The sequence below is a fragment of the Corapipo altera genome, unplaced genomic scaffold (assembly GCF_003945725.1).
Source record: "Corapipo altera isolate COAL_440 unplaced genomic scaffold, ASM394572v1 98, whole genome shotgun sequence".
NCBI lineage: Eukaryota > Metazoa > Chordata > Aves > Passeriformes > Pipridae > Corapipo > Corapipo altera.
The window spans coordinates 6,528,069-6,553,210 of record NW_020884914.1 but is presented as its reverse complement, the minus strand read 5'-3'; the positions used below and the strand labels follow the sequence as shown (position 1 = coordinate 6,553,210).

The following is a 25,142-nucleotide window of genomic DNA, read 5'->3' as shown; positions in this document are numbered from 1 at the left end:
CTTTGGTATTGAACCATAATGTTGCTCTTTGATAAACGGGAGTCAGTCACCTGAACAGTCTGCATTTGAAAAGCTTTTCATGTTTGATGTGTTGCAATAAGTACGTTCTTTGGGTTTTCTATGGCTGTTGTAACTAGAATATTGTATGTTTTCTGTGGGTTTTGCTGAATATTTGTGGGGGCAAGAAAAGGCAGGTCTTTGTTTCTGAGGGTCCATATCCATAATCAATTATAGCTATTGCTTCACCATGGTTATTTTATGGACAAATGTTCATGATCTTCCGGTGATTCATTTTCACTGTACTTCAGTTTTTATTTCCTCATTTTAATATCATGGGTTAAGGCTTGGAGTGCTTCGAAAGCCCATAAATTATTCTGAAAATGGATCAGAATTAACCTTTTCTGGGATTGTTTAACTGTAGCAAAGTATTAATAGGAGCCTTGACCATGGATTTTTCTGGCTACAAACTCCTGTGTTTGGGTCCTCCTGAGTTTCAGTCCTTCCCAATCTGACTCTTAAAATGATGAGTAACCATGTCAGTAAGGAAAATAATTAGTGGGGGGGTTTAATTAAAGAAAAATTTAAAGAAGCACATTCTAGGGGGAAAAAAAGGACATGGACAACGTGTAAAAGGATATAAAATTCTGAATCTCTTATATTTGAGTTGTAAAAAAAAAGTACATGTCTTGGTATCAGTTTAGGGGTGTGGAGTGAGGGGCGAGGGAAGTCAGTGGAAATGAGATGTGCAGTGTCAGTCCCCACTCCTGAAACTCTCCTGTGGTGTTTCTCTTTAATAACCACATTATATTTACCATTCCAAATGATTACAAATTATTGGAATACATTTGCTTTTTTCCTGGCCTTGCTGTGCTGCATTCTCAGCCCCAAAAGCCTGGTTCTCCTTGGGAGGGCGATGTGTTCCATCCCCGTGGGGCTGACCCAAGAGGAGTTGGGTGCAGTTTAACTGGTTGTGGGCTGGGAATCCCCCCTCAGGACAGGGAGTGGTTGCTATCAAAGAGCAGCTGCCCTGTGTGGAAATGTCACTGTGGGTTCTGTTAACCAGAATAAAACACCCCTGCTCCCCTCGGAGTCGGTCCCACACTACGGGCAGGACTCAGTTGCTCTGCTGCAGTTCAGTGGCTCTGGGCTGGCAGAGCAGCTCCTTATCCAGAGCCAGCTGGCAGAGCTTGGAAAAGTTTTCTGGCTCTGTGAATTGTGCTGTGGTAACTCGGAGCTGGCTCCAGCCCGGGAGGGCTCTGCCGGAGGAGCCGCTCCCGCTCAGCACGGCCAGTGTGTGTGTCCAGGAGGAAATTCTGATCCATCCATTCCAATAAGTGCCTGTAAATGCCTTTTGTTGTCTCCAGGAAAGCACAGCCTTGGAGCTGTCACCGGGATTGCAGTAGTTTAGGTGTGTGAGGGTGTGTTGGCAGGGGCAGAGCTGCCACACTGATCAGTCTCCATCCCTTCAGTTGTTGGTTCATTGTGACACTGAGTCTCGTTCGGTGCCTTTGCGCTCCCCATCCCACAGTCGGTGTTTGAGTTCTGAATCTGCGTCGTACTGTGCTGCCATCGCTGCTTAAACTCTCTCACTCTCGATCCTCCATAAAGCTCCTTTATTTTGATGATCCTTTGTGGCCTTCCCGCATTTTACAGCTGTGGCCTCTCTGTTGCCTTTGTTCATGTGTGAATTCATATCCTTTCCAAACATTTAGCCTCCTTTTTTTATTTATTTTTTTTTTATTTTTTTATGACCCTGACAACTTTGGTTCCAGTTCATCTGAAACAAACAAACAAAACCACCAAAAAAACCCCCAAAAATCCATGTAACCTTGATTTTATTTTATTTTTTTCAAATGCAGATTGTATTTTCATAGAGTTGTATTCCAGTTTACTCAGCTTGGTTTGGTAAACTGCAGAATTGGTTTTGCTGAGTATGACTTGGATTGGCTCTTGGTCTGGTGACCAAAAATTGTACCTGCCTCATATTCAATTTTGAAAACTTAATTAATTCCACATCCTTAATGTACCTGATAAATATATTGTATGTATGTACAATATTTCATGTTGTTCACATATATACATATATTGTATATATATAGATAAAATGGCTGGAAACTCTGACCCATAATTGCATTTCTGTTAAATGTTTGTCTAGAGTATGGATTTGGTTTCATTTATATAAAAGAATATTAGCTGAGCAATTGGTCACATTTAATCTTATACTCAAATTTTGAATTTAATATTTTTATAACATTTAATCTTACAGTCAAATTTTCAATTTAATATTTTTATAGATTTTTTTTTTTTTACAATACCAAGTGTTTCTGCTTTTGCAGTTCTGACTCACAATCAGTAAATGCTTTCAACATGTTTCCTAATTATTTAAATCCGTAATAAACATGTTCCTAAAGCTTTTTGACAGGCTCTTTTTCACCCAAAGCAAACTCGATCAGTCGCAAGCCTGGAATCAAAGAGCTTTTTTTTTTTTTTCCTAAGCAATGCAAATCAAATCCAAATTCTTAAATTTGAAGCCTATACAAAGGTAGCTCTTGGTGGCTACTCCATTAATCCTCCCCAAATTTTGAATTTGACGCCCGACGACTTGTTAGCGATGTTTGAAATGAGACCGAATGCTAATCTGTGCTTTGCCTTGGCTTTCTGCTCTGTGTTGTCTTGGTGTTTGCGTCTTACCTCTTACGTCTGTGCTGTTTGTTCCCTCCCCTGTTCTCTAATCCTGCCCTCCCCTCCCTCTGTTCCTCCTCATTGTCCACACTGACCCATCAATCAACCAACAACGTCCCCCCTTCCGTCGTGGTCGTGCTGATCTGCCCTGCCCTGGTTGGTGGCTCCGTGCTTGGGTGGCTGTGTTTGTGCTGGACCAGCTCACCCAAATATGGCCTTCTTGCTGACAGGTATCACTTCTGTGAGAAGTGTTTCACTGAAATCCAGGGGGAGAATGTCACCCTGGGTGATGACCCTTCCCAGCCTCAAACGTAAGTCCTTCCTTTCCTCTGCATGCTGCCTCTTGGACTGGGAGGGGTGGTGTTTGTCCTGGGTTGGGAGTAAAACCCAAACCCCTTTGGTGGTGTTTTTGGGGGGAAATGCCTTGTTCCTTCCTAGCAGGAGATTTTACAGTGACAGGACTAACAGCTGTCGCTGTGTTGGGGCTGTAGGTCTGCCCAGCAGTGTCCAGTTGAGCTGCCCTTTCCAGGGGGTGCCAGACCCCAGATAATGTGCTTGGAGGGGGGCAATGGGGACTGTGTCAATAAATGTCACCTTCTAATGAAAGACTTCATCTAATTCTGATGTCTCACCTTTTGAAGTGCAGCCTATATTTATAAGACCAATGGCTTGCCTTTAACCTGGCCAAAAAAATCAGATTTGAGGAATACAAGCTACTGTTTTACTGACAATAGGTTCCCTTGTCCTTCTTTGAATTTAAATTTATCTGGGTGCTTGTGTGTCTCTTATTTTGCATTTAATTTATACAGAAAGTAAAATGAGAAAAATATTTTCTGTAGCTTAAGCTAAAATGAACTGAATTGCTTGCTCTGACTAGAAAATAAATACTGAGGTGCTTTCTTCAGACTTGAGGTTTGCTGCAATTCAGCAAAAAATTATATTGTCTCAGCCTCTGATATAAAAGTGCTACTGAGTTTTCATGTTAACTCTTTGTCTCTAGAACCATCTCTAAGGATCAGTTTGAAAAGAAGAAAAACGATACCCTAGATCCAGAGCCGTAAGTACCCAGCTGTTGGTTTTCCTGAGATAATCCCATCACTTCCACTTGTCCTTTAGCCAGAAATGGGGCAGGGAGTAAAGAACTCTTCCTTTTCCCCCATCTCTGCCCAAACAGGCTGCAGAATCTTTCCCTGAAGTTTATGGCACCGCATTCAAAGTTGATGTCTGACTCTGATTCCCAAAAGGGAACATGAGCCTGTTCCTCAGGCAGTTCCTAGTGCTGTTATATGGGTGATTCCAGGAATCAGCCAGGCTCTGCACAGGGCTGGGAATGGCCCTCTCTCACACAGAGCCTTTCACACCCAGCCCTGCATTCCTGGGGCACTTCTGCTTTTTCCTCTTCTGGTTCTAAACCACATTTTTCTCTCCACTGAGTGCTCAGCCCACCAGAAGGACCACCCTGCTCCCTCACTTGTGCTGCCCCTGGGAGGTTGAGAGAAAGCCCAGCTGAACTTCCTGTAGGAGCTGCTCTTCCTACAGCCCTTAACTGGCTGCAAAGAGATTTTATCTTACTGTTAATATGTTGTTTGGCAGTTTGATACACAGCACATTTTGATTCCTAATCTTATCTTTGCAAATACTAAATAGAGCTCCTCCCCAGGCCTGTAAAGGTGGACTGGGATAGACCCCAGTGCATTTGGCTTCATAAGCAATCCCAGAGCCTGGTCTGGGAAAACCTCTAACAGTTTTCCCATCCAAAAAAAGGATTTTGACATACTATTGTGACCAGGAAAAAAGAAGACTACAGCAGAGACATGCAGGCAAAGACAAGTTAATTCATGTTTTCTTGGCAGGGTGATTCATGACTGACTAGTTTTTACGTTTACAGTAAGTTGAGCAACCATTTAATCAGTTTGTGGTTGTTGCAGCAATTGGAAGTTAAATCTGTGGAGGTATTGTTGAGCAGGATTCTGTGAAGCTGAGAAGACTCAGGACTCTGCTTAGAAAAGGATAAAAAAGATCCTGAAAAAGTTGTACATGACAGCCCATTTCAGATTTTTAAACTAGAACACCTTGTTATATATATATATGTATATATATATATATGTAATTCGCTCATGGATTGATAGATGTAGATCTGAATCTATTTTGAGTATTTTTTAAACTGACACATAAATTGGGCCTGTTGAAGTTGGTTCAGATCTTACCAGAGGATTGGCAAGTCCTCCTTTCTTGCTGAATTCTGGAAAATTACTTACCTAACACCAGAACTGATTGGCTGCTGTTTTTTCTCCTCAGGTTTGTTGACTGCAAAGAATGTGGTCGGAAGATGCACCAGATCTGTGTGTTACATTATGATATTATTTGGCCTTCAGGGTAAGAGATGTTTGTTAGTTTTTTTTACCCCTTGTATAATAATGTTGATGTAGTTTATATAATAAAGACTTTCTGCCTTGTTCTTTAATATGTGGCCACTACCTTTGCCTTCTAGGAACTGAGTACAAAAGGACAGAGTGTTTCTTAATAAAATACATTTTTTGGTGTTTGGGGTCTTATTTCAGTCTACTTAGATAAAAACGTGCATGAAACCAACTTTTCATACACTCAGCTTTCTGGGGTTTCTTTCTAACTCTTAGGCAAGGGCAGCTGGTTGGAGGTGAGTCTGTGTGCACAGAACACAAATGCAGGTGTAACCACTTGGCAGAACTAAACCAGCTCACAAAGGCTTTAAGTCCCTCAAAAATGAAGTGATACAAGCTGTTCAAATGCAGAGAAAAATATATCGTACTCTGACATTTAAATTACAGGTTCAGACATTGGGTTTAAGCTTACCAGTAATGGGCTTATGCTAAATTTTTGGCTTTTTTTTTTTTTCTCAATAGGTTTGTCTGTGATAATTGTCTGAAGAAAACCGGTAGAACACGCAAAGAAAACAAATTCAGTGCTAAAAGTGAGTTTGATATTTCTGTTTTTATCTCCCAATATTCATCTTCCCCCTGCCAGCCCTAATAGCTCTTTGATTGAGACTTTGTGTTGTTATAATGGACAGCACTGGAACATCTGCAAAATGGGGCGTGGTGTAGCCTGAGGCTGTCAGAATTTTAATCAACATTTTAAAGCCCTGCTCTCTATGTGTTTGTGGTCAGCCTTGAGGTGTCTGGTGTCTTTGTCCTTATTTTTCTAGGATTAGAAAGCAGAAAGGGGTGCAAAGAGAACAGGAAAAGCATGGGGCTGTGTGCACTTCACTGGCTATATTTAGCTGTGTTTCCATGTAGTGCTGAAACTGTAGTAAATGACTGTCACCTCTGTGCCCTTCCAATAACATGTAGTAACAAGTTGTTCTGCAGTTCAGGTGCTGCTGCCAAACACAAAAGTGAAGAGCTTTTCTTGCCTCCAGAGCGGGTGGTGGGACAAGGACTGTCCACTGGAATGAGTGACCCATTCCATTGTGAGTCTGGATTCCCTTGGCAGTAACCACTGCCATGGTCTTGTTGAAATGGGCACTAAAGAGAGGGCCAGAAGATGCCCAGGTCAGGTTGTATCAGTAATCCTTACACAGGACTCTCTGCAAGCATTTCACCTCAGAGAACATAATTCAGTAATTTCCACTCACACACGTTTGGAGGGAGGGCAGGAAGAGAAGGCACTGGTATTGGAAATGCAGTGTCAGTGCACAGAGCAGAAAAATAAAGTGACTGTAGAAACCAAGAGGGTGATTCAGCCACTTGAACAACTAGAACTTGCAGGTGCACTTGATTCCTGCCTTGTTCGTTGGTCCTTGGAAGTTCAACATTCCTGTGTCACACTGTGCCTGCACAAGCCTGACTCTTCCACACTGTGATAAAGGCAAGGTTTTGCATTAAATGTGACTTCTTGATAACTTGGTGTGTGGTTGATTGCATAACAGGAGCTGTGAAGGGGGCTGATGTGGAGATGATAAAGCTGTGTGAGGCATTATTAGGTTACAGTAATCAAAACGGTCTCTGGAGGAACCTGACGCATGCAAGACAGTATTGTTAGAGAGATCTAAATTAGTCTCATTAAAGACAGATTAAAATTGTAAGAGAACATTAATAAAATGATGAAATCAAAATGAAGTTTTAGATAACCATTTTAAATGCATGCCTTTTCTGTTATATGCTGACTTTAGAGCAGATATTGATGTAAATTGTCTGAAACAAGTGTGTGACTCCTCAGATACCTGCACTTGTTTAAGGTTTGTGTAAACCAGCCATTTAGTTCAAGGTGACCATTCTGTTCTGGACAGGGAAATAATGGTGCTTTTTCCCTTTCCTCCTTTTTCTTTCCCTGCTGTTTGACTGTCTTTTCCTTTTCCCATGATTTGAGTCCTGCTGTAATCAGTGGTGGGCTCAGCTCTGGAGATCAGCTGCCCTAACAATGCTCTGCTGGAAATGGAAGAACAGGGATGGAAAAGGAAGGTCTGCTCTTGTCCAAATCTTGGTCTTACTGCTGACCTGAAAACAAACCTGAGCAGTGAAAGATTGAAACATTAACATGTTCCCTCTCCCCATAAAAACTTTTACTTATAAAGTATTACAGTCAAGTAATACAATCACGTTTTAATTGCCATCAATATTTCTACACTCTTTCAAGCACAGTGGCACAACTGCTAATAAATAACCAAGACAGCAGGTCCTTCAGGTGTTGTGGAACATTAATGTATAATAAGTAAAATTGGTTAATTAACTGACAGCCTGCCAAATACAACAAGTATGCAGCTGTGAGACCCCAAACTTTTCAAGTATTTATTTTCCTAAGAAAATCTACAAATATCACTTCCCCAGTGCAGAGACGTTCAAAGACAAAAGATATCCTGACAAATAAGTCACCCACAGTAGTTTCCTGACAAAAAGTCACAGTGAGCCAGGAGTCTGACTTTCTTCCTATGTGTCCCATTACTCATCCCCTCACAAATGTCTGGCCACTGCTGCTGCCACAAACCTGCTGTGCTGAACGTTCCTCATTAACAGTTTGGGTGCCTTTTGTTCAAGTTTGCACTGGAGTTTTCACTGAGCCCTGAGCCTTTATTATATAGGTGTGAGAGGTGTCCAAGAACCAAACTCTGGTTGCTTTCTAAAGGAACTTGCACTTTCCAATAAATCAAAAAATGCAAGTTTTAGATCCTTTCCTTACAGTATCTGTGATCTGCCTGCTTCTTTTGTCTTCTAATCTGGTCTTTTTGTGTTTGTTGGTTTTCGAGCCCTAATGCACAGCAGCATAAGGAAGGAAGCAGATATCCCTTGGTTGCTTAGCATTGGGAAGATGATGAGATGAAAACACAAGACAGTGGAGTTTAATTCTAGTGCCTTCCTAACTCATCAGCTGAGATGGAGCCCTTTCTTCTTTTTCTGTTTGTAGTCAGAGAAATCAACGAAACAAAAAATTTCCTCATAAAGAATTTGTGAATTTCCTTTAAAATCCCCTTCATATTATGTATGGAAAGCCCAATATAGTGTATTGGTCTGGGAAACACTGGAAAGGCCAAGGTGTTGGAATTTAAAAGGGCTTGGTGTATTTTTATTTTAACCTGCCTTTGAATTTAGTTATTGGCTCCCAAGTAAATGATATTTAGACTGTGTTGTGCTGGTTATAACCACAGAATCTCACTGGACAAGGGGGACAGGCTGAAAGATATAAATCAAGGCTGCTGCTTTTGGGAATTTCTATCACCTGATTGTGATTAAGCTGACAGAGGGCAGGGTTAGATGGGATATTGAGAAAAAATTCCTCCCTGTGAGGGTGGTGAGGCCCTGGCACAGGTTGCCCAGAGAAGCTGTGGCTGCCCCATCCCTAAAAATGTTCAAGGCCAGGTTGGACAGGGCTTGGAGCAACCTGGGCTAGTGGAAGGTGTCCCTGCCCATAGCAGGGGGTGGAATTAAATGAGTTTTAAGGTCCTTTACAGTCAAAACAATTCTATGATTTTATATAATAATTTTAAATATATAAATCCCTTAGAAAGTGAGATCATCCTTTGAGTGTATGTGGGGGTTTTCCCCAGTATTGGAGCCTAAGGAATTTTAGTATAGATATTCCACTGCAGCTTTCTGGATGTCAGGAGAAAGAACCAAGAGTCTTGTGTCAGGAGCCAAATAACAACTGAAAAATGAAGCAATGGAGAGCAGAAAATTAAATGTATTCTAGTAAAATGAACATCTGTAGATTACACCATCACTTTGAAAAAGATAGCAGATTGACCATAAAATGAAATAGGAATACTGGCTAGTAAAATAAGTACAGCAGGATAAGAGAAGTAGTCATAAATCTTCAAGTCAGAACAGTGGGCTCCTTCTGTTTTCTTAATTTTAACCAAAATCTTCATTGTGATTTCTGTAATTTGTTGTGGATTTATTTGAAAACCATCACATCCTGTAAGACCACAAAAGCCAATTGTGAATGTGAAGACCAAGAGAGGGGATCTGGACAATCTGTGGACTTGAACTTTCCAAGACCTCTATCCCTGTGCAGGAACTATTTAACCTTGGTGTGCAGATTACTGTGACTGCAGTCTAAAAGCTCTCTTGAAAAGAAAAGCAAAAGCAATGAAATCTCCGTTGAAGTCAAAAGGCTTTTCATTTCTGGTGATTTGCTTTGCTTTGCTTGAAAAGGTGTGGCATGGAGCCAGATCTATAAAGTGATGTAATCTCTGTCAAGCAGCCAGAGAGTGGGTTTGGCAGGAGAAAACATTTGCAGTGTTCATAAAATAAGCCTGCAAATTGAAAAATGCTACGTAAAGCCGCCTTTGTTGGTTCACTTACGGGGTAATTTTCCCACTGTAGTGGTTTTAAGCTTCCACAATAGGGTGTGAACACCTTCAGGCTTGGGGGAAAGCATGGATGGGTTTGCTTTTTTTCATTTTTGGCTGCGTAAATAAAACCATCAGATTTTCATATGCAGGTAAAACAAAGGGGGGAAAAAAACCTACTTCCATCCAGAGAAACGAGCTGAAAGAGTTTAAAAAGCACAGTAACACCCCAAACTTAAATGATTGCTCCAGAGTTAAGTTTCCATTGTCATGTTCTCCCCCTTCACTTCCAGGGCTGCAGACAACACGTTTAGGAAACCATTTGGAAGACAGAGTGAACAAATTCCTGCGGCGACAGAATCATCCTGAAGCTGGAGAGGTCTTTGTCAGAGTAGTAGCAAGTTCAGATAAGACAGTAGAAGTCAAACCAGGAATGAAATCCAGGTTAGTTCTATTAATTCTGATAAATGCAATTTTTTTAATTGATTTTATTTTGAAGTCTCCTTGTGTAGATATTGCAAAACTTTGACAGTTTGCACCTTAATCCCTTTGCACATTTTTGGAACTTTGGCATGACTAAGATCGTGAAAGGTACAAAAAAGCAGAGGAGGTGACAATTGTATTTTGACTGTTTGGGGGGCAGTGTGGGGGCATCCTGGGTTTGGTTATAATACTGTGACTTTGTGTTGCTAAATCTTAAGAGTCTGACCCCATTTTGGTTGGTGTTTCAGAATTCATAGTTTAGTTTGGAGCAGTTGCTGAGATTCTGTTCCTTACTGGTTTGTTGTGTTTTTATAAACACTTTGGCTTTCAGGAGGGATTTTTAATTTACTTCATTATAAATCAAAAGCTTAAAAGGTTTATTCTGTGGAACATTTTGGCTTTAATTCATAAAGAGAGTGTTTATGTGACATCACCTCCTCATAATGCATCAGGTTTTCTGCTCTGCAACCTATTTAAAGGCTTGTGGTCTCTGAGGATATTCACGTACTCAATGCTGGCCTGTTCAGTCCTGTGTTCTGTATGGAAACAGTCTTTCCATGAATTTACAGTGATGGGACTCCCTGTTTTACTACAGCTCTGATCTGACCCCCCTTTAACTTCTCTGTAAATGTTCCTAATGGGTTAAAAATAAGGTTGAAAATAATTTCCTCATTCTGGTAGGACACCGGTTTAATAGTTGGCTTTTTGTTGTTCTTTTTTTATCCTTCCCTCCCACCCTTCCCTGCAGATTTGTGGATTCTGGTGAGATGTCAGAATCCTTCCCTTACCGAACCAAAGCTCTGTTTGCGTTTGAGGAGATCGACGGGGTGGACGTGTGTTTCTTCGGGATGCACGTGCAGGAATACGGCTCGGATTGCCCCCCTCCCAACACCAGGTACCCCACCTCTCTGCACAGAGGCAAATTGCCAAAGCCCCTGTCAAACACAGAGAACTGGGCCGTGTGGCTCAGTTCTGTGGCGCTGCAGTCCTGCTGTAGGGCTGCAGGTGACTTTGAAGGGCAAGACGTGGCAACAGAAACCATCACAACGCTTTGGATTCTGCTTTTCACTTTGCCTCTCAACGTGTACTTTTGCTGCCTAAAAAAAAAAAAAAAAAATTCTGCCCATTTTTGGCTTTTGAGAACTGTTTGCACCATGTTGAGATGATTGAATATGCATTAAAATATCACCATCATTAATTTTTCTTTCTGTGTACGTGTCTGGGGTAAAAGTCAGCTCTCAGTAGCCAGAGCAGCCCCAGGTGACTCTGGCTGTGTTGTCGTTGCTGCAGGCGTGTGTACATCTCCTACCTAGACAGCATCCACTTCTTCCGCCCCCGCTGCCTCCGGACTGCAGTTTATCATGAAATCCTCATTGGATATTTGGAATACGTGAAGAAACTCGGGTAAGTCAGATCTTTGTGAAGAAAGGAATCTGGGTTTTTTAGTGTGGGTTGTTTGTTGGTTTTTTTAACCCAGGGTGCCATGTAGCTTTTCGTTTGGGGTAGTCTCTGTTTCCCTCTGTCCTCTCCAAGATCTGTGGAACACACACCTCATCTGCACTGGACAGAGAAATTGGGATTTCTGTCATTAAAGTGGTGGTTTGTTGTCAGGATGCTTTAAACTGACAGCACATCATTGACTGGGTCACAGGTTCACTTGATATTTAAGCTTTGTTGTTATATCCCAGACCTCATCCCTTGTCTAAACAGAAGTTATTGCCCTGGCAACTTTGCTACAAAATAAAAATAGAAAAAATATTTAAAAAAAAATAAAGCCAGAGCTCTGAATTTATACCTCAGTTGGAGTTAGTTTTGTGATGACAGTCACAGATTTTGTTTGTTGTGTGTCACACCAGGTATGTGACAGGGCACATCTGGGCCTGTCCCCCCAGTGAAGGAGATGATTATATCTTCCATTGCCACCCCCCTGACCAGAAAATACCCAAACCCAAACGCTTGCAAGAGTGGTATAAGAAGATGCTGGACAAGGCATTTGCTGAGAGAATCATTCATGACTACAAGGTTTGCTACTGTTTAATTCCTGATTTAATTTTTATGGGCTTTTCAAACTGGGGTGATGTCCTACAAGGCGTTTATTCTCAGCCAGTGTCTTCATTTTCTTAGGTTTTCTTGAGGCTCTGCCTTTCAGGCTGAAAATTCCTTAGGTTTGGTGTCTGAACAAAGAGAAATCTGCAAGAACCTGCCTTTGTGTACTTGTCTTTCACTGCAGTTTTTAGGCAAGGAAATATGGAGCTTGTTAAGAAACTGTTTGCTTTGGTAGTTCTGGAGGTGGAACTCAGGGCCCCACTAGTGTGAAATAAAAAAAAACCACTTCCTTATAGAAAGGATGATTTTCTTAATTAGAGAACATCACACATGTACCCAAGGAAATATGTTGAAGGTGGCAAAGGGAGCATTTGCCACTCCTTACATGCTAAAATTTACAAGAATTTCCTTCATGGCAGTGACAGTGCCGGCAAAAAATCGATGTTTTGATGGCAAGTGACAGTTACTAAATGTGTGGAGTAGAACAGCCTCTAACAAGCCTTGCCATGGGATTTAGTGTAGCAAAGAGCTGCAAAATCTGTGCCTCCTAATAAAAGTGGTCTTGAAACCAAGGAGGGCTTTGTTACGTTTTCCAGGGGTCTCTTGGTGTCTCCCATCAGGTCAGGAACATGAACTGGTGGCGTGATGGGGGTTCAGGAGAGGCTCAGCAGTGTCTCTCTAAGATAAAACAGGGGGTGGGCTGTTATCAGGATTGCCAGGCTGGTTTTGGAGCTGCACCCAGAGAAGGAGACCTGGCAGGAGCAGGCCTTTGGGGCCATGTCTCTGGTTCTCCTCTCTCCCCTGAGTGATCTTCATTCATTTATTCCTGGGATTGTGTGATGTGCTCAACAGGACATCTTCAAACAAGCGACTGAGGACAGGCTGACCAGTGCCAAGGAGCTGCCTTACTTTGAGGGTGATTTCTGGCCCAATGTGCTGGAAGAAAGCATTAAGGAGTTGGAGCAGGAGGAGGAGGAGAGGAAGAAGGAAGAAAGCACTGCAGCAAGTGAAACAACAGAGGTGGGTTAACTTTATGTGCTGTATTTGCTCCTGGCTCACAAAGCTGACAATCAAGGTTTTAAGAAATGAGAGAATTCACATCCAGTAAACTAGAAAAGGTCATTCACATCAGCCACGAAATCAGGGGTCCCTTTACTGCATTTCTGGTTTTTTTCATGGTTAACAAATACACTGGTGGCTTGGTTTGGGGTTTTTTTAACAGACTCAGAAGTCAGCTGTGTCAGTTCAGCATCTCCATTCTCAGAGAAATGTGTTAAGCTGCTTTTGCATCACTGCATTTGCTCACAGTCATTTGGCTGAGCTGGTTCACACCTTTGCAAAGCACCTTCAGTATTTGCATTTTGAAAGGTGCTGGATTTTCCAAAGCTGAATGAAATGTGGCTCTTATTTAAGCACAAGTACTTGTCCTTTGCAACAGCAAGGAACTGATATTTAAAAGTATTTATTGCAAGCTTTGTGTTGGTGGGAAACTTTGATCCTGATGGTGCTGTTCCTTCACCACCATTCTCCCTCTGCCTATAAAAAACCAAACAAAACCCCAACAACCAGGTTTTTCAGGGTCCTGGCCAGAATTTCATCATTCATTTTTGGTTTTGTGTCAATTTTGTCTGTAACCAAATGGCCTCAGCACTTTTATGCTGACCCTTTGACTTGTGATTTGCAGCAAGATGTTTTGAAAATAAATATTGTAGGAAAATCAAAAGTTTTACAAGACTGAGGTGAAACCAAAAGCTTTACATGGGGAAAACCTGCCTTCAGCTTGGATGCCATGACTGTTTGCTTACAGGGTGTGTGCATGGGATTGATGTGGAGGGATGGACCTTCATCCATCTATTTCATTGTGTCAGGAAGTTCCTTCTATTAAACTTTAGCAGCTCCTTCAAAGCTAATACAGTTTGTTGCTGTGTTTTTATGGAACCAAAAGGTTAAGAGCTTTCACTTGATGCCACTGATGCTGTTTTGGGGCAGGAAGGGGACAAACTCTGCATCCAGGTCGCTGAGATGTCAGCCAAGAACACAACAAGGAATGGAACAGTGTGGTCTTTGCCACTTGGCTCAGGAAGAGGAGTAGCTGTAAAAATGTGAGAACTTCTCCAGTGCAGAGACCTGAACTTGGGTCACTTCATGGAGGAAACTGCCCAGCAATGGGGATCTCTGTGGGTGGAACCATGAGATGGGTCTTGGGATTGAAATGGCACAGAATCTGTCTGTCTTTTCTTGAATTCTTCATCCTAAACTTTGTATTTGTGGAGAGAAAGCTTCTTAAAAGTCAACGTGTGCTGCAGGTATCAGATAAAGAGAGTCTAAAGAAGTGGGAAATATTCAGAATTCTTGGACCATTCTGAAGGGGCAAGGCTCACATATCTCTGGGTGACCTGGCTGAATATCAAAATTAAGTGGTACAAACAAAATCTTACAACTTCTTAAAACAGTTTGGAATGCTTTGTACAGTTGACCAAATATAAACTTGGTGAAGGTGGAGTAGAAAGAAAGCTTAGACTTGTCCTGTTAGATAAGTTTCAATCTGTCCTTTCTTTAGGTGTTTAAATTTTAAAGTCTCTGTTGATGCTCCAGGATGTGCAGGCAAAGGAGGACAGGCCCCAGTTCCATTATGGTGGTGGAAAATTAGGGGGAAGTCGAGGTGGGAACATACAATAGCTCACTTCTGAATCCCTTCAGATCACTTAGAGCCCTGTCTGGTTTCCCATAAAATAGTCTCATTTTAATTTCCAAACAGATTTGGCCAAAAAGTCCATAAAATTAGTTACAGAGAACCCAGGAGTGGCCAGGGAATTCCTGTCCAACCCTAATTAATGGAATGGAAGGATGGCAGCAGTCTATAAATAGAATTGCTTTCTGCAATTGGAATATTTTTGTTTTCCATGAATAAATATGCCTGTGGATAAACCCTGTGTTTGCTTGTACATGCTGTTCATGGAACTTTCTTGCATATGTGTGTATATATATATATTTATATATATCAGAGTATTTCAGTAGCTTATTTTTAATTTTATGATGACCAATGTTCTCGCAGTTAGAGAGGGGGTTTGACTGAGTGAGCTCCCTGCTGAGGGCTTGGGGTTTGATTTTTCAAGGACTTGAGAACTCCTAGAAGTTATTTCTGTTTTCCCAGGTCATCTAAATAACATCATCTGCTATTTTTTACTCTCTTTACTTACATCCAGTAGTCAGTGTATGGCCACTGTGGTCTGTGTTATAACTTGGGCACAAGCGAAGGTTTTGGAGGTTATTTTTTTGGAGTTGCACGTGCAGCTGAAGTCTGCAGGATGGAGAATAACATGGTTTGTTGGTTTCAGTTCAAATCCTTCATGTTCTTCTCTGTGTCCTCACCCTAAATTTGTTCAGTAAATACAGACAAACCTTAAATCAGAGCTCGATCAAGTGTGTGAAATCCCAAATGCACAGCAAAGCAAGATACTGCGATCCTGGAGTTGTTTTGAAGTCCATTTTATTTGTAGCTGATTTTATCATCAGATGTCTATAAGATCTTGTAAAGCAAGCAGTGGAAGCTGAAGTACAGTGTTTGAGAGGGGAAAAAAATTCAGAGTAAGATGGGAATTATTTAACGTATATACGTACTTTAAAAGTCTGTTTTTAATCAGTGTTTGGATTTGTTTGCCTGCCAGTTTGGCTTTTGATTTTTCCTGGAAGATAGGATATATTTAACACAGCAGGGCTGATTTGCAGGCATTGGAACAAAGTTCTATTCCTGACAGCAGAAGTGTGTCGGTGTGAGCTCAGTGAATGGGAGAGGGCTCTGTAAAGTGTAACATCTTTCCCGTGCCTTTATTGCAGGGGAGCCAGGGCGACAGCAAGAATGCCAAGAAAAAGAACAACAAAAAAACCAACAAGAATAAGAGCAGCATCAGCAGAGCCAACAAGAAGAAGCCCAGCATGCCCAACGTGTCCAATGACCTGTCTCAGAAGCTCTATGCCACCATGGAGAAGCATAAAGAGGTACTGTCAAAACATGGAGTGCAAAGAGAAGGGTTCGTGCCGGTCAGCCCAGGAACGGTGATACTCAGAACTGAAAACTCAGGAGGAGTAAAGCTCCTGGTTGGGTTAGAAATGTTTCTGTTGCATAACAACATATTGGAAGAGATTAGCTTCAACTAAGTTAATTAGATAAGGTTTGTAGCACACCATTGCTGCAGAGAGCACGAGCCTCCTCCCACAAGGTTACCTGACCCCGCTGACTTTTCCCCCTTTCCCCGTTTACCCGCAGGTCTTTTTTGTGATCCACTTACACGCCGGGCCCGTGATCAACACCCTGCATCCCATCGTGGACCCGGATCCGTTGCTGAGCTGTGATCTGATGGACGGGCGAGACGCCTTCCTCACCCTGGCCAGGGACAAGCACTGGGAGTTCTCGTCCCTGCGCCGCTCCAAGTGGTCCACGCTGTGCATGCTGGTGGAGCTGCACACCCAGGGGCAGGATCGCTTCGTCTACACGTGCAACGAGTGCAAGCATCACGTGGAGACAAGGTGGCATTGCACTGTCTGTGAGGTACGTGGGGGGCACCCCAGAACTCGGCTCCCTCTTGCCCTACAGCTGAGCTTCAGGGGTTTTTTTTTTTTTGGACATTGCCCAAAAGTTCCTCCAAATTAAGCCTATCCTGATGAAAGGGTGATAAGCCTTAAGGGAAGGTGATTATCAGGTGGGTAGGAGAGGTGGGTACCTCTTCTTCTAGAAGTGGCTTTAGGTTCTCGACATGGAAAACTCCAGAATGGCTCCTGCTACATCACTTATTCCTCTGTGACTCCTCTGCATAGACAAGTTTTTAACTAAGTTTCAAAGAATCACGAATCTTAGAATGGTTTGGGTGGGAAGGGACCTCAAAGACCGTCTCCTTCCACCCCCTGCCAGGGGCAGGGACAGCTCCCCCTAGACCAGGCTGCTCAAACTTTAGGACTGGGTGGTGGGGTGGCACTGTGTCGGACTGGTCACAATCTGCAGGGCACTGACTCATCCACATTTGGTGGATGTCCACGAGAGCAGTTGACACCTTCCTGCAGGGTCACGTTCCTTCTGCTGTACACATGGTGCTTGTGCTGTATGGAGCAGAGCTGGGCACGTGTCCCAGAGCGGGGTGAGGGGGCTGCCACAGCTCCCCATTGTTGTCCCTTTGGTCCAACACTAGTGGCTCCCTGCCCTTCACATCAGACCAAATAATTGCTGCTAACCTGGCTCAGTGCTTTCAAGGTCCAGCCCTTTTACAGCACGGATCACTTCCGTGTTAGCTGTGTTAGGGAGCAGTTATCCATGGGGCTGCACCAGTGGCTTCGTGAGGGCTTGTGTTGACCTCTGGCTGTAGCTGAACAAAAGAAATTTGAATAAGTGCAACCTAGTTTTTACACCAAAAGTTGCTGCCAGGTTTGTGGTGGAAGAGTCTTAATTAATCCCTTGGAGGAAGGCATTGAGCAGGGCTTCTGGAGGCCTCTCCCTTGCTGTGGGGGAGATGGATCCCCCACACAGGGGGAATTAGGTGGTGGAAGGAGGTATGACCTTTAGGCTGCCTCTGGGTAACCCTGTGTAAGGGAGTGCCCTTCCTGCAGCAAAAAAGGGACAGGGCAGTGAAAATCTGGGGGTAAGGAGGCTTTCAGGTAAGTGTCTGTCTTAGCATGAAACTTGCACTTCATTTGAGGGTTATTTTAGGGATTTAAAAAAATACATATTTCAGGGCAGTAATTATTAGTAATTACACTAAGAATAGCTAAATGAAGAGCTAACCCTGCCTTTCAGGCAGTGACTTTAGGTTTATCTGACTAGTTGGAGGTTTTGGTACCCAAATAGGTATCACAGAAAAATAAACAGTTCCTGTCACCAAAAGGGAAAAATTTAAAAAAACCCCGAATCCTGCTGTACATTTTCATGTAATAAAATGACACAGTGACAGCCCCTGATTGCATTGTTACCCACTGTGGTCAGGAGCAGTGATTGCAGGCTGGCTTTGCTGGGGCTGCTGCCCTCCCTGCCCCAAAGCCCTGCTCCCGTTGCCTGTACAGCTGCTTCCCTGCCTGGTGTAAATGGAAGCGGGTGTAAATCGAGGTGGCGGCTGTTGGGAGCACGTGGCTTTGTCCTGTTTGTGCTCTACATGGTTGTACCCACGGACACCCAAAGTGTTCCTGCACGGGGGGCTGGTGCTGCTCACCTGGCACCACTCTGCTCTCCTGTCAGCGTGGTTCGTGCTCCCTCAGCAGCTGAGCTCTGGGTGTTCTTTTCTTGCAGGACTACGACCTCTGCATCAACTGCTACAACACTAAGAGCCATGACCACAAGATGGTTAAGTGGGGCCTGGGTCTGGATGATGAGAGCAACAGCCAAGGAGAGCAGCAGTCCAAGAGCCCCCAGGAGTCGCGGCGGCTGAGCATCCAGCGCTGCATCCAGTCCCTCGTCCACGCCTGCCAGTGCCGCAACGCAAACTGCTCCCTGCCATCCTGCCAGAAGATGAAACGGGTTGTCCAGCACACCAAGGGCTGCAAGCGCAAGACCAACGGTGGCTGTCCGGTGTGCAAACAGCTCATCGCTCTTTGCTGCTACCATGCCAAACACTGCCAAGAGAACAAATGCCCCGTGCCATTCTGTCTCAATATCAAACACAAGCTCCGACAGCAGCAGATCCAGCATCGCCTGCAGCAGGCTCAGCTCATGCGCAGAAGGATGGCGACCATGAACACCCGAAACGTGCCTCAGCAAAGTTTGCCTTCTCCTACCTCAGCAACGCCTGGTACCCCCACACAGCAGCCAAGTACACCGCAGACACCGCAGCCTGCTCCCCAGCCCCAGCCCTCCCCTGTAAGTATGTCACCGGCCGGCTTTCCCAGTGTGTCCAGAACTCAGCCCCCCACCACTGTCTCGACAGGAAAACCCGCAAACCCGGTTTCCGCGCCTCCGCCTCCGGCTCAGCCCCCGCCGGCCGCCGTGGAAGCGGCTCGGCAGATCGAGAGAGAGGCTGCGCAGCAGCAGCAGCAGCTCTACAGGGTCAACAACATGAACAATGGTTTGCCCCCCGGCCGCCCGGGACTCGTGAACCCCGCGGTGGGTTCGGTGAACCAGATGCCGCAAGTCAACATGAATGTACCGCGCCCCAACCCCGTGAGCGGCCCCGTGATGTCCAACATGCAGCCCGGGCAGTGGCAGTCACCGCCGATGCCGCAGCAGCAGCCGATGCAGCCGGGGATGGCCAGGCCGGTGATGCCGATGGCGACGCCGCAGGCCGTGGCCGGGCCCAGGATGCCGGGCGTGCAGCAGCCGCCGCGCAGCATCACCCCGAACGCACTTCAGGACTTGCTGAGGACCTTGAAATCACCGAGTTCTCCGCAGCAGCAACAGCAGGTTCTTAATATCCTTAAATCCAACCCTCAGCTTATGGCAGCTTTTATAAAGCAAAGAACAGCCAAATACGTGGCGAACCAGCCCGGGATGCAGCCGCAAGCAGGGATCCAGCCCCAGCCCGGGATGCAGCAGCCGCAGACCGGGATGCAGCAGCCAGGCATGCACGCGCAGGCGGGACTGCAGAACATGAACGCCATGCAAGCAGGAGTGCAGAGACCCAGCGTCCCGCCGCAGCAGCAAGGGATCGGAGCGATGAATCCCCAGGGACAGGCGATCGGCATCATGAACCCCGGCCACAACCCCAGCATGGCCAACATGAGCCCGCAGTACCGAGAGATCCTGAGGCGGCAGCTACTGCAGCAGCAGCAACAGCAGCAGCAGCAGCAGCAGGGAGGGGCCGGCATGGCAGGAGGGATGGCAGCACACAACCAGTTCCAGCAGCCTCAAGGGCCGGGAGGTTACCCCCAAGCCATGCAGCAGCAGCGGATGCAGCAGCACCTGTCCATACAGGGTAGTTCCATGGGACAGATGGCTCAGATGGGACAGCTGAACCAGATGGGCCAGCCCGGCCTGGGGGCGGACGGCGCTCCCAACATCCAGCAGGCCCTGCAGCAGCGCATCCTGCAGCAGCAGCAGATGAAGCAGCAGATAGGGTCCCCCGGGCAGCCCAACCCCATGAGCCCACAGCAGCACATGCTCTCAGGACAAGCGCAGGCGTCTCATCTCCCTGGCCAGCAGATCGCCACCTCCCTCAGCAACCAGGTGCGGTCCCCAGCACCCGTTCAGTCTCCCCGTCCCCAGTCCCAGCCACCACATTCCAGCCCGTCACCCCGGATACAGCCCCAACCGTCACCGCACCACGTCTCTCCCCAGACTGGTTCCCCCCACCCAGGACTCGCAGTCACTATGGCTAGTTCCATGGATCAGGGACACTTGGGCAACCCAGAACAGAGTGCAATGCTTCCCCAACTAAACACCCCCAACCGGAGCGCGTTGTCTAACGAATTGTCTCTGGTTGGTGACACCACCGGGGACACATTAGAGAAATTTGTGGAGGGTTTGTAGCATTATGGGAGCATCACTTTTGTTTCTTCTTTCCTTTCGTGTTGGATATTTTGTACTGAAAAATTCAGACATCTGGGTTGTTTTGAATCCTAGATGGAACTGCTGCTTCCTACAGATGGAAGAATTAATTGCTGTTTAAAAATAAAAAGAAAAAAAAAACAATACAAAGAATATATTTTTTTGTTAAAGCCAGGCGGTTAAAATATCTGGTCTCTTTTGTGGGTTTTTTTGGTTTTTATTTTTTTTGTTGCTGTTGACTCATACCTTTTTTTTAACGGGGAAAACAAGTTCATTATATTCATATTTTTTATTTGTATTTTCAAGACTTTAAACATTTGCGTTTAAAAGAAGAAAAAAAAAAATAATATTCAGAAACTGTTTCCTGAAATAATGCAACATTATAGCGTATCCCGGTAACTTTGACACATGGCGGGAAGATTTTTGTTTTCTATAGTGAACTCTGCAGGCGTTTGAAGTATTACCCCTGGGAAGATAGGAATTGACTCTTGCACACATTGGCCAACGCCAAAATCCTTGTCTTGCAGATGTAGAAATTGTTGCTTTGTTTCTCTGATAAAACTGGTCTTAGATGAAAATAGGGATGATCACTCTTAGGCCGTGCTGATCTGGATAGAGAAGAAACATTCTTTTCTTTCTTTCTTCTGTGTGAAACTTGAAACGAGGAAAGCAATTCTAGTGTAAATCATGCAAGCGCTATAATTACTATAAATAAGAAAATCCAAGAAGATTCAATCACTGTATAGAATGGTAAAAAGAAAAAAAAACTCATTTCTTACTTATAATATCATATTGTTAAATAAACTGTGTGCAACAGACAAAAAGGGTGGTCCTTCTTGAATCCATGTACATGGTATTAACACTTAGTGTTTGGGTTTTTTGTTATGAAAATGCTGTTTTCAACATTGTATTTGGACTATGCATGTCTTTTTTCCATTGTATATAAAGTATTGCTTAAAATTGATATAAATTACTGAAGTTTTTAACATGTATTCTGTTCTTTAAAATCCATGTAAGAATGTTTAAGGTTTTTATTTATTTATATATTTTTTTTTTGGATCATGTTCTTTGTAAGACATAGCTATGACGATTCACTCATGACCCGGAGCAGCCAGAGGCAGCGGTAGGAGTGGCACGATCCATGGATATTGTAGGTAGCAATGTCTGTTTTACAACACCTTTTAGTGATTGTTTCCATTTTGGGGAGGGAGAGGAGAGGGGAATGGTTCCCAGCCATCGACTCTTTGCAGGTGTTCATCCATAAGGGTTAACTGGAATAAATTATTAATAGCCGTTGCTTTTTAAAAACTGCATTAATTTAGAGAAGGATCACCAATGAAAGGAAAATAGAGAGTATTGAGTTAATTCTAGGCTAATTTATTTAGTCTACAGTAAAATATGAACCTATTGACTTTAACACTATTTTTCTGCTGTTAACTCTGAGTCTAGATTTGAGGGTTTTCTGTGGAATAAAAAATAACAAATCATGTACATGTTCCCTTTAATATCCTGTCACATGCCCTCATGTCCCTGGGATAGTCACCCCTCCTCCCCTCAGTGAATTGCTCTCCTGGAGTTAAAACGTCCAGGGAAGCTTTCCCAGCGTAGGTGTGAGCTCAGACCACGCCGAGTAACCGCCATCCCTCAGACCTCAAGGCTCCTCCATTCCATGCGCCTGGCATGGGATTTGCAGCGATTCCAGCAGGGAATCCCGCCCGGCAGCGGGAGCACCAGGCACACGTGGCTTTTCACATCCAGTTAGTGCTTCCTCCAGCCTTAATGTTTTTCTTGGAGCGCTGTTCTGGGGAGGATGGGGGGGAGAAGAGCAAGTATTTATCTCAACTTTTATCCCCGTACTGTGAAAACAGCGCCCGGCGGCGCCTTTTTAACTGGAGAGGGTCTCTGCTTCAACTTTTCTTGCAAACTTTTAACTATTGTACCTTTTTCACCACCATCGGATTCATCTGCCCACGCAATTGTCTTCAGCAATTCAAGATGTCAAAATTTGGGGCTGGGGTGAGGTCAGTGAACACTAACCCAAAGCTTGTCCAAAAGAAATTGCTGTAAAAAAAAAAAAAGTAAACAGGAAAAAAAAAAAAAAAAGATGGAAAGCCCTGATGCTGTGTCTCATGCTGTGTACTTAAAAAGAGGAAAAATACTATATTTGTGATCAAAAAGAGGAAACTTGAAATGTGCTGGTGTTTCTAATAAAAGCTGGTAAAACTGCTTGGATTGAAGGATGGTTCCACTTGGCTGGTGCCCGCGAGGATCAGCGGAGCCTGACGCCCGAGGTTAAGATAACTGCACTCAATCCCACTAATTCCTCTAAGTAGCCTCCATTTTAAAGGCATCGGCACCGCTTCCGGATTTGGATAAGCTGAGCCCTGGTTGGTGTGGCTCAGGCTGCAGCTCGCTCGGGTGCCCCTTCCTGGGCAAGAGTGGAAAAAAACAACTGATGGGAAGCAAGTACCGGAATATTTTTCAGTACAACCCGAAGTGTGGTGAGATCACAGAGCCAAGGGATCGGTGTGGATCCAGTAACTGGAGCTCTCTGGAGTAGGTGTGTTAGGGAAGAGCAGGGAGAGAAGGGAGGTGCAGAGCTGAAAGCAAACCTGAGCAGGGGCTGGGCGGGGGGTGCAGCCCCTGCAGCCTCGGGGAGGCTTCACTCCAGTCTCCTGTGAGCATTGATAGGAAATTCAGCCTGTCTGAAGACTGGATGGGCATGGATTTTTCCAGTCCTTGCCTGTGTTTGATGGGGGAGGTACTGGCACTAAGGAACAGCATCCTAGAAACCTGGGATTTTATAAGGCAAGAGCACACTGGAGCTCGGTGCAGGATCTTCACCACCGGAGAGGGTGGGTGAGCCCTTCCCCCCACCGAATTCTGGAGGGGAAGAAGGTGCTTAAATCTGAACGCTGAGCTGCAAGGACGGTTCTCTGCTCCTTTCCTGGGCTGCCCATCACGCTCCACTGGCTCTGCTGCCTCCCACCACCACTGCTCCTGCAGGCCGGGAGTGTGGCATTCCCGCCGGGACACAGAGCTGCCCACAGCACCCGTGCGAGCACAGCCTGCTCTGGGCTTCCCCCAGGCGTTAAAGCAGGGGGAGGAACAGAAGCCAAGCAGGCTGGGACAGTCCCAGTGCAGGGAAGATCAAGCAGCCACTGTGGAGCTGCGGGAGCACTGGTGGGGTAATCTCTCCTTCCCTGTGCTTCTCCACAGTCAGGAATTTAAAATGTGGAGCAGGATGTTGCGAGGGCAGTGGTTGAAGCCAGCTGGTGCCAGCCCCCAGATAACTGAAACGAGCCTGGATAGAGGGAAGGATCTGCACCAGATCCCCTGCAATCCCTCCAGGAGAACACTTCATGGGCAATGGTCAGAGCACACCCAAGGTGAGGCAGGGGGAGGATCCGAGTGTTTCACAGCAGGTACAAGAGCTCCGTTAAGGTGTCGCTCTCAGGAATGCTGTGGGGTCAGCTGGAGGTAGCAGTGAGCACAGCAGGAGAGGGAAGCATTTGATGGGCTCAGAAGTCATTTTGGTTTTGGCTGCAGCACAGGGAATCTCGATGAAGGGCTGGAGTTGGTTCCGGGTGGAAATGCAGCTGCTGGAAGGGTGCAGCAGTGGTGCAAAGGCTCATGCTGGGTTTGTTGCACCTAATCCATAAGATCCAGTGCCACACAAAGCCCGCTCTGTGCAAGTGTTTCTTGGATGTGAACCTCCAAAACAACATGTGTAGTCCCAAGGATCGTTGCAGACATGAGTGAATTGCACACGGAGCTTTCCAGGGAGCTCCCCTGGGCCTGGGATTACAAAGCTGGCTCTGTTCGGTGGGCACGGTTCCCTGCTGAAGGTTCCTCGGTCTGGAATTGGTTAGTGCTCCCTGAAAGGAGCCCTGCTCCATCCTTTGTGTTTGGCTGTGGTGTTCAGCACGGCCGGGCTCTGCCCTCACACACGTTCCAAATTTGGCTCTCACTGGAGCGGTTCATTTCCACTCTCACCTGCACCCCTTCCAAAGCCTTTCTCCAGTTCCTCGGCCCTTTAGATCTCGATGATCCATGCTCCAGGAGCCCTGGGAGATGAGGAGTTTCAGAGAAGCAGAAAAATGAGGTGTTAAGCAATTTACCCAGAGTCGAGCAGGGGAGCCCAGCCCAGGTGCGGCACACAGGGGCCTCCTGAGGGCTGCCCCCTGCCCAGCACAGCCCTTCCTTGGCCCTCAGCTCCCTCCGTGGGGAAACTGGGAGAGCCGCTGTGCACCGAGCTGTGCCAGCTCCGACTGCCGAGCTCCTGCCACAGCCTGGCCCTGGAATGGGCTCCCTGGGTCACCAGCGGTGACACACCCGCAGAGCCGTCTGTGCGCTTTGTAACCTGCATCTGGCTCCCTGTTCCTAACGAGTCCTCAGAAACATGGACTGGAATTTTTACCATCAAACGGCTTGGAAGTGGCGTCCTGGGCTTGGCATCCAACCTCCTGGCAGAGCCCTGGAAACCCACCATGAGGGGACCCGGGCAGGGCCGGGAGGGGACTCAGCCCGAGGGCCGTGAAGGGCAGTCGGGGCCGTGAGGGGACAGAGCCTGAGACCGTGAGGGGGGACATCCAGCCTGGGGCCGTGAGGGCACTCGGCACGGCAGTGAGGGGACCCAGGCGGGGCTGTGAGGGGAGCCGGGAGGAGCCCTGAGGGTGCTCGGCCCGGGGTCTCTGAGGGCACTGG

The 25,142-nt window shown here is 45.6% G+C and overlaps 1 protein-coding gene across 7 annotated transcripts in view; it reads left to right on the top strand.

Annotated features, from left to right (window-relative positions):
- CREBBP (CREB binding protein) overlaps window positions 1–22,662 on the top strand; it is a 95,128-nt gene extending 72,466 nt beyond the window's left edge. For 5 of the 7 annotated variants that reach the window (XM_027654999.1, XM_027654997.1, XM_027655004.1 and 2 more), the window contains 12 exons: window positions 2,883–2,993; window positions 3,683–3,739; window positions 4,981–5,058; window positions 5,565–5,632; window positions 9,739–9,889; window positions 10,677–10,823; window positions 11,219–11,332; window positions 11,785–11,950; window positions 12,827–12,994; window positions 15,812–15,973; window positions 16,242–16,523; window positions 18,246–22,662. In XM_027654999.1, the coding sequence (XP_027510800.1) occupies window positions 2,883–2,993; window positions 3,683–3,739; window positions 4,981–5,058; window positions 5,565–5,632; window positions 9,739–9,889; window positions 10,677–10,823; window positions 11,219–11,332; window positions 11,785–11,950; window positions 12,827–12,994; window positions 15,812–15,973; window positions 16,242–16,523; window positions 18,246–20,417 (3,676 nt within the window). In that variant the 3' untranslated portion in view covers window positions 20,418–22,662. The remainder of the gene's footprint in view (window positions 1–2,882; window positions 2,994–3,682; window positions 3,740–4,980; window positions 5,059–5,564; window positions 5,633–9,738; window positions 9,890–10,676; window positions 10,824–11,218; window positions 11,333–11,784; window positions 11,951–12,826; window positions 12,995–15,811; window positions 15,974–16,241; window positions 16,524–18,245) is intronic. The other 2 variants (XM_027655000.1, XM_027654998.1) reach the window with 1 other exon arrangement.
- Window positions 22,663–25,142: the final 2,480 nt, after the last annotated feature.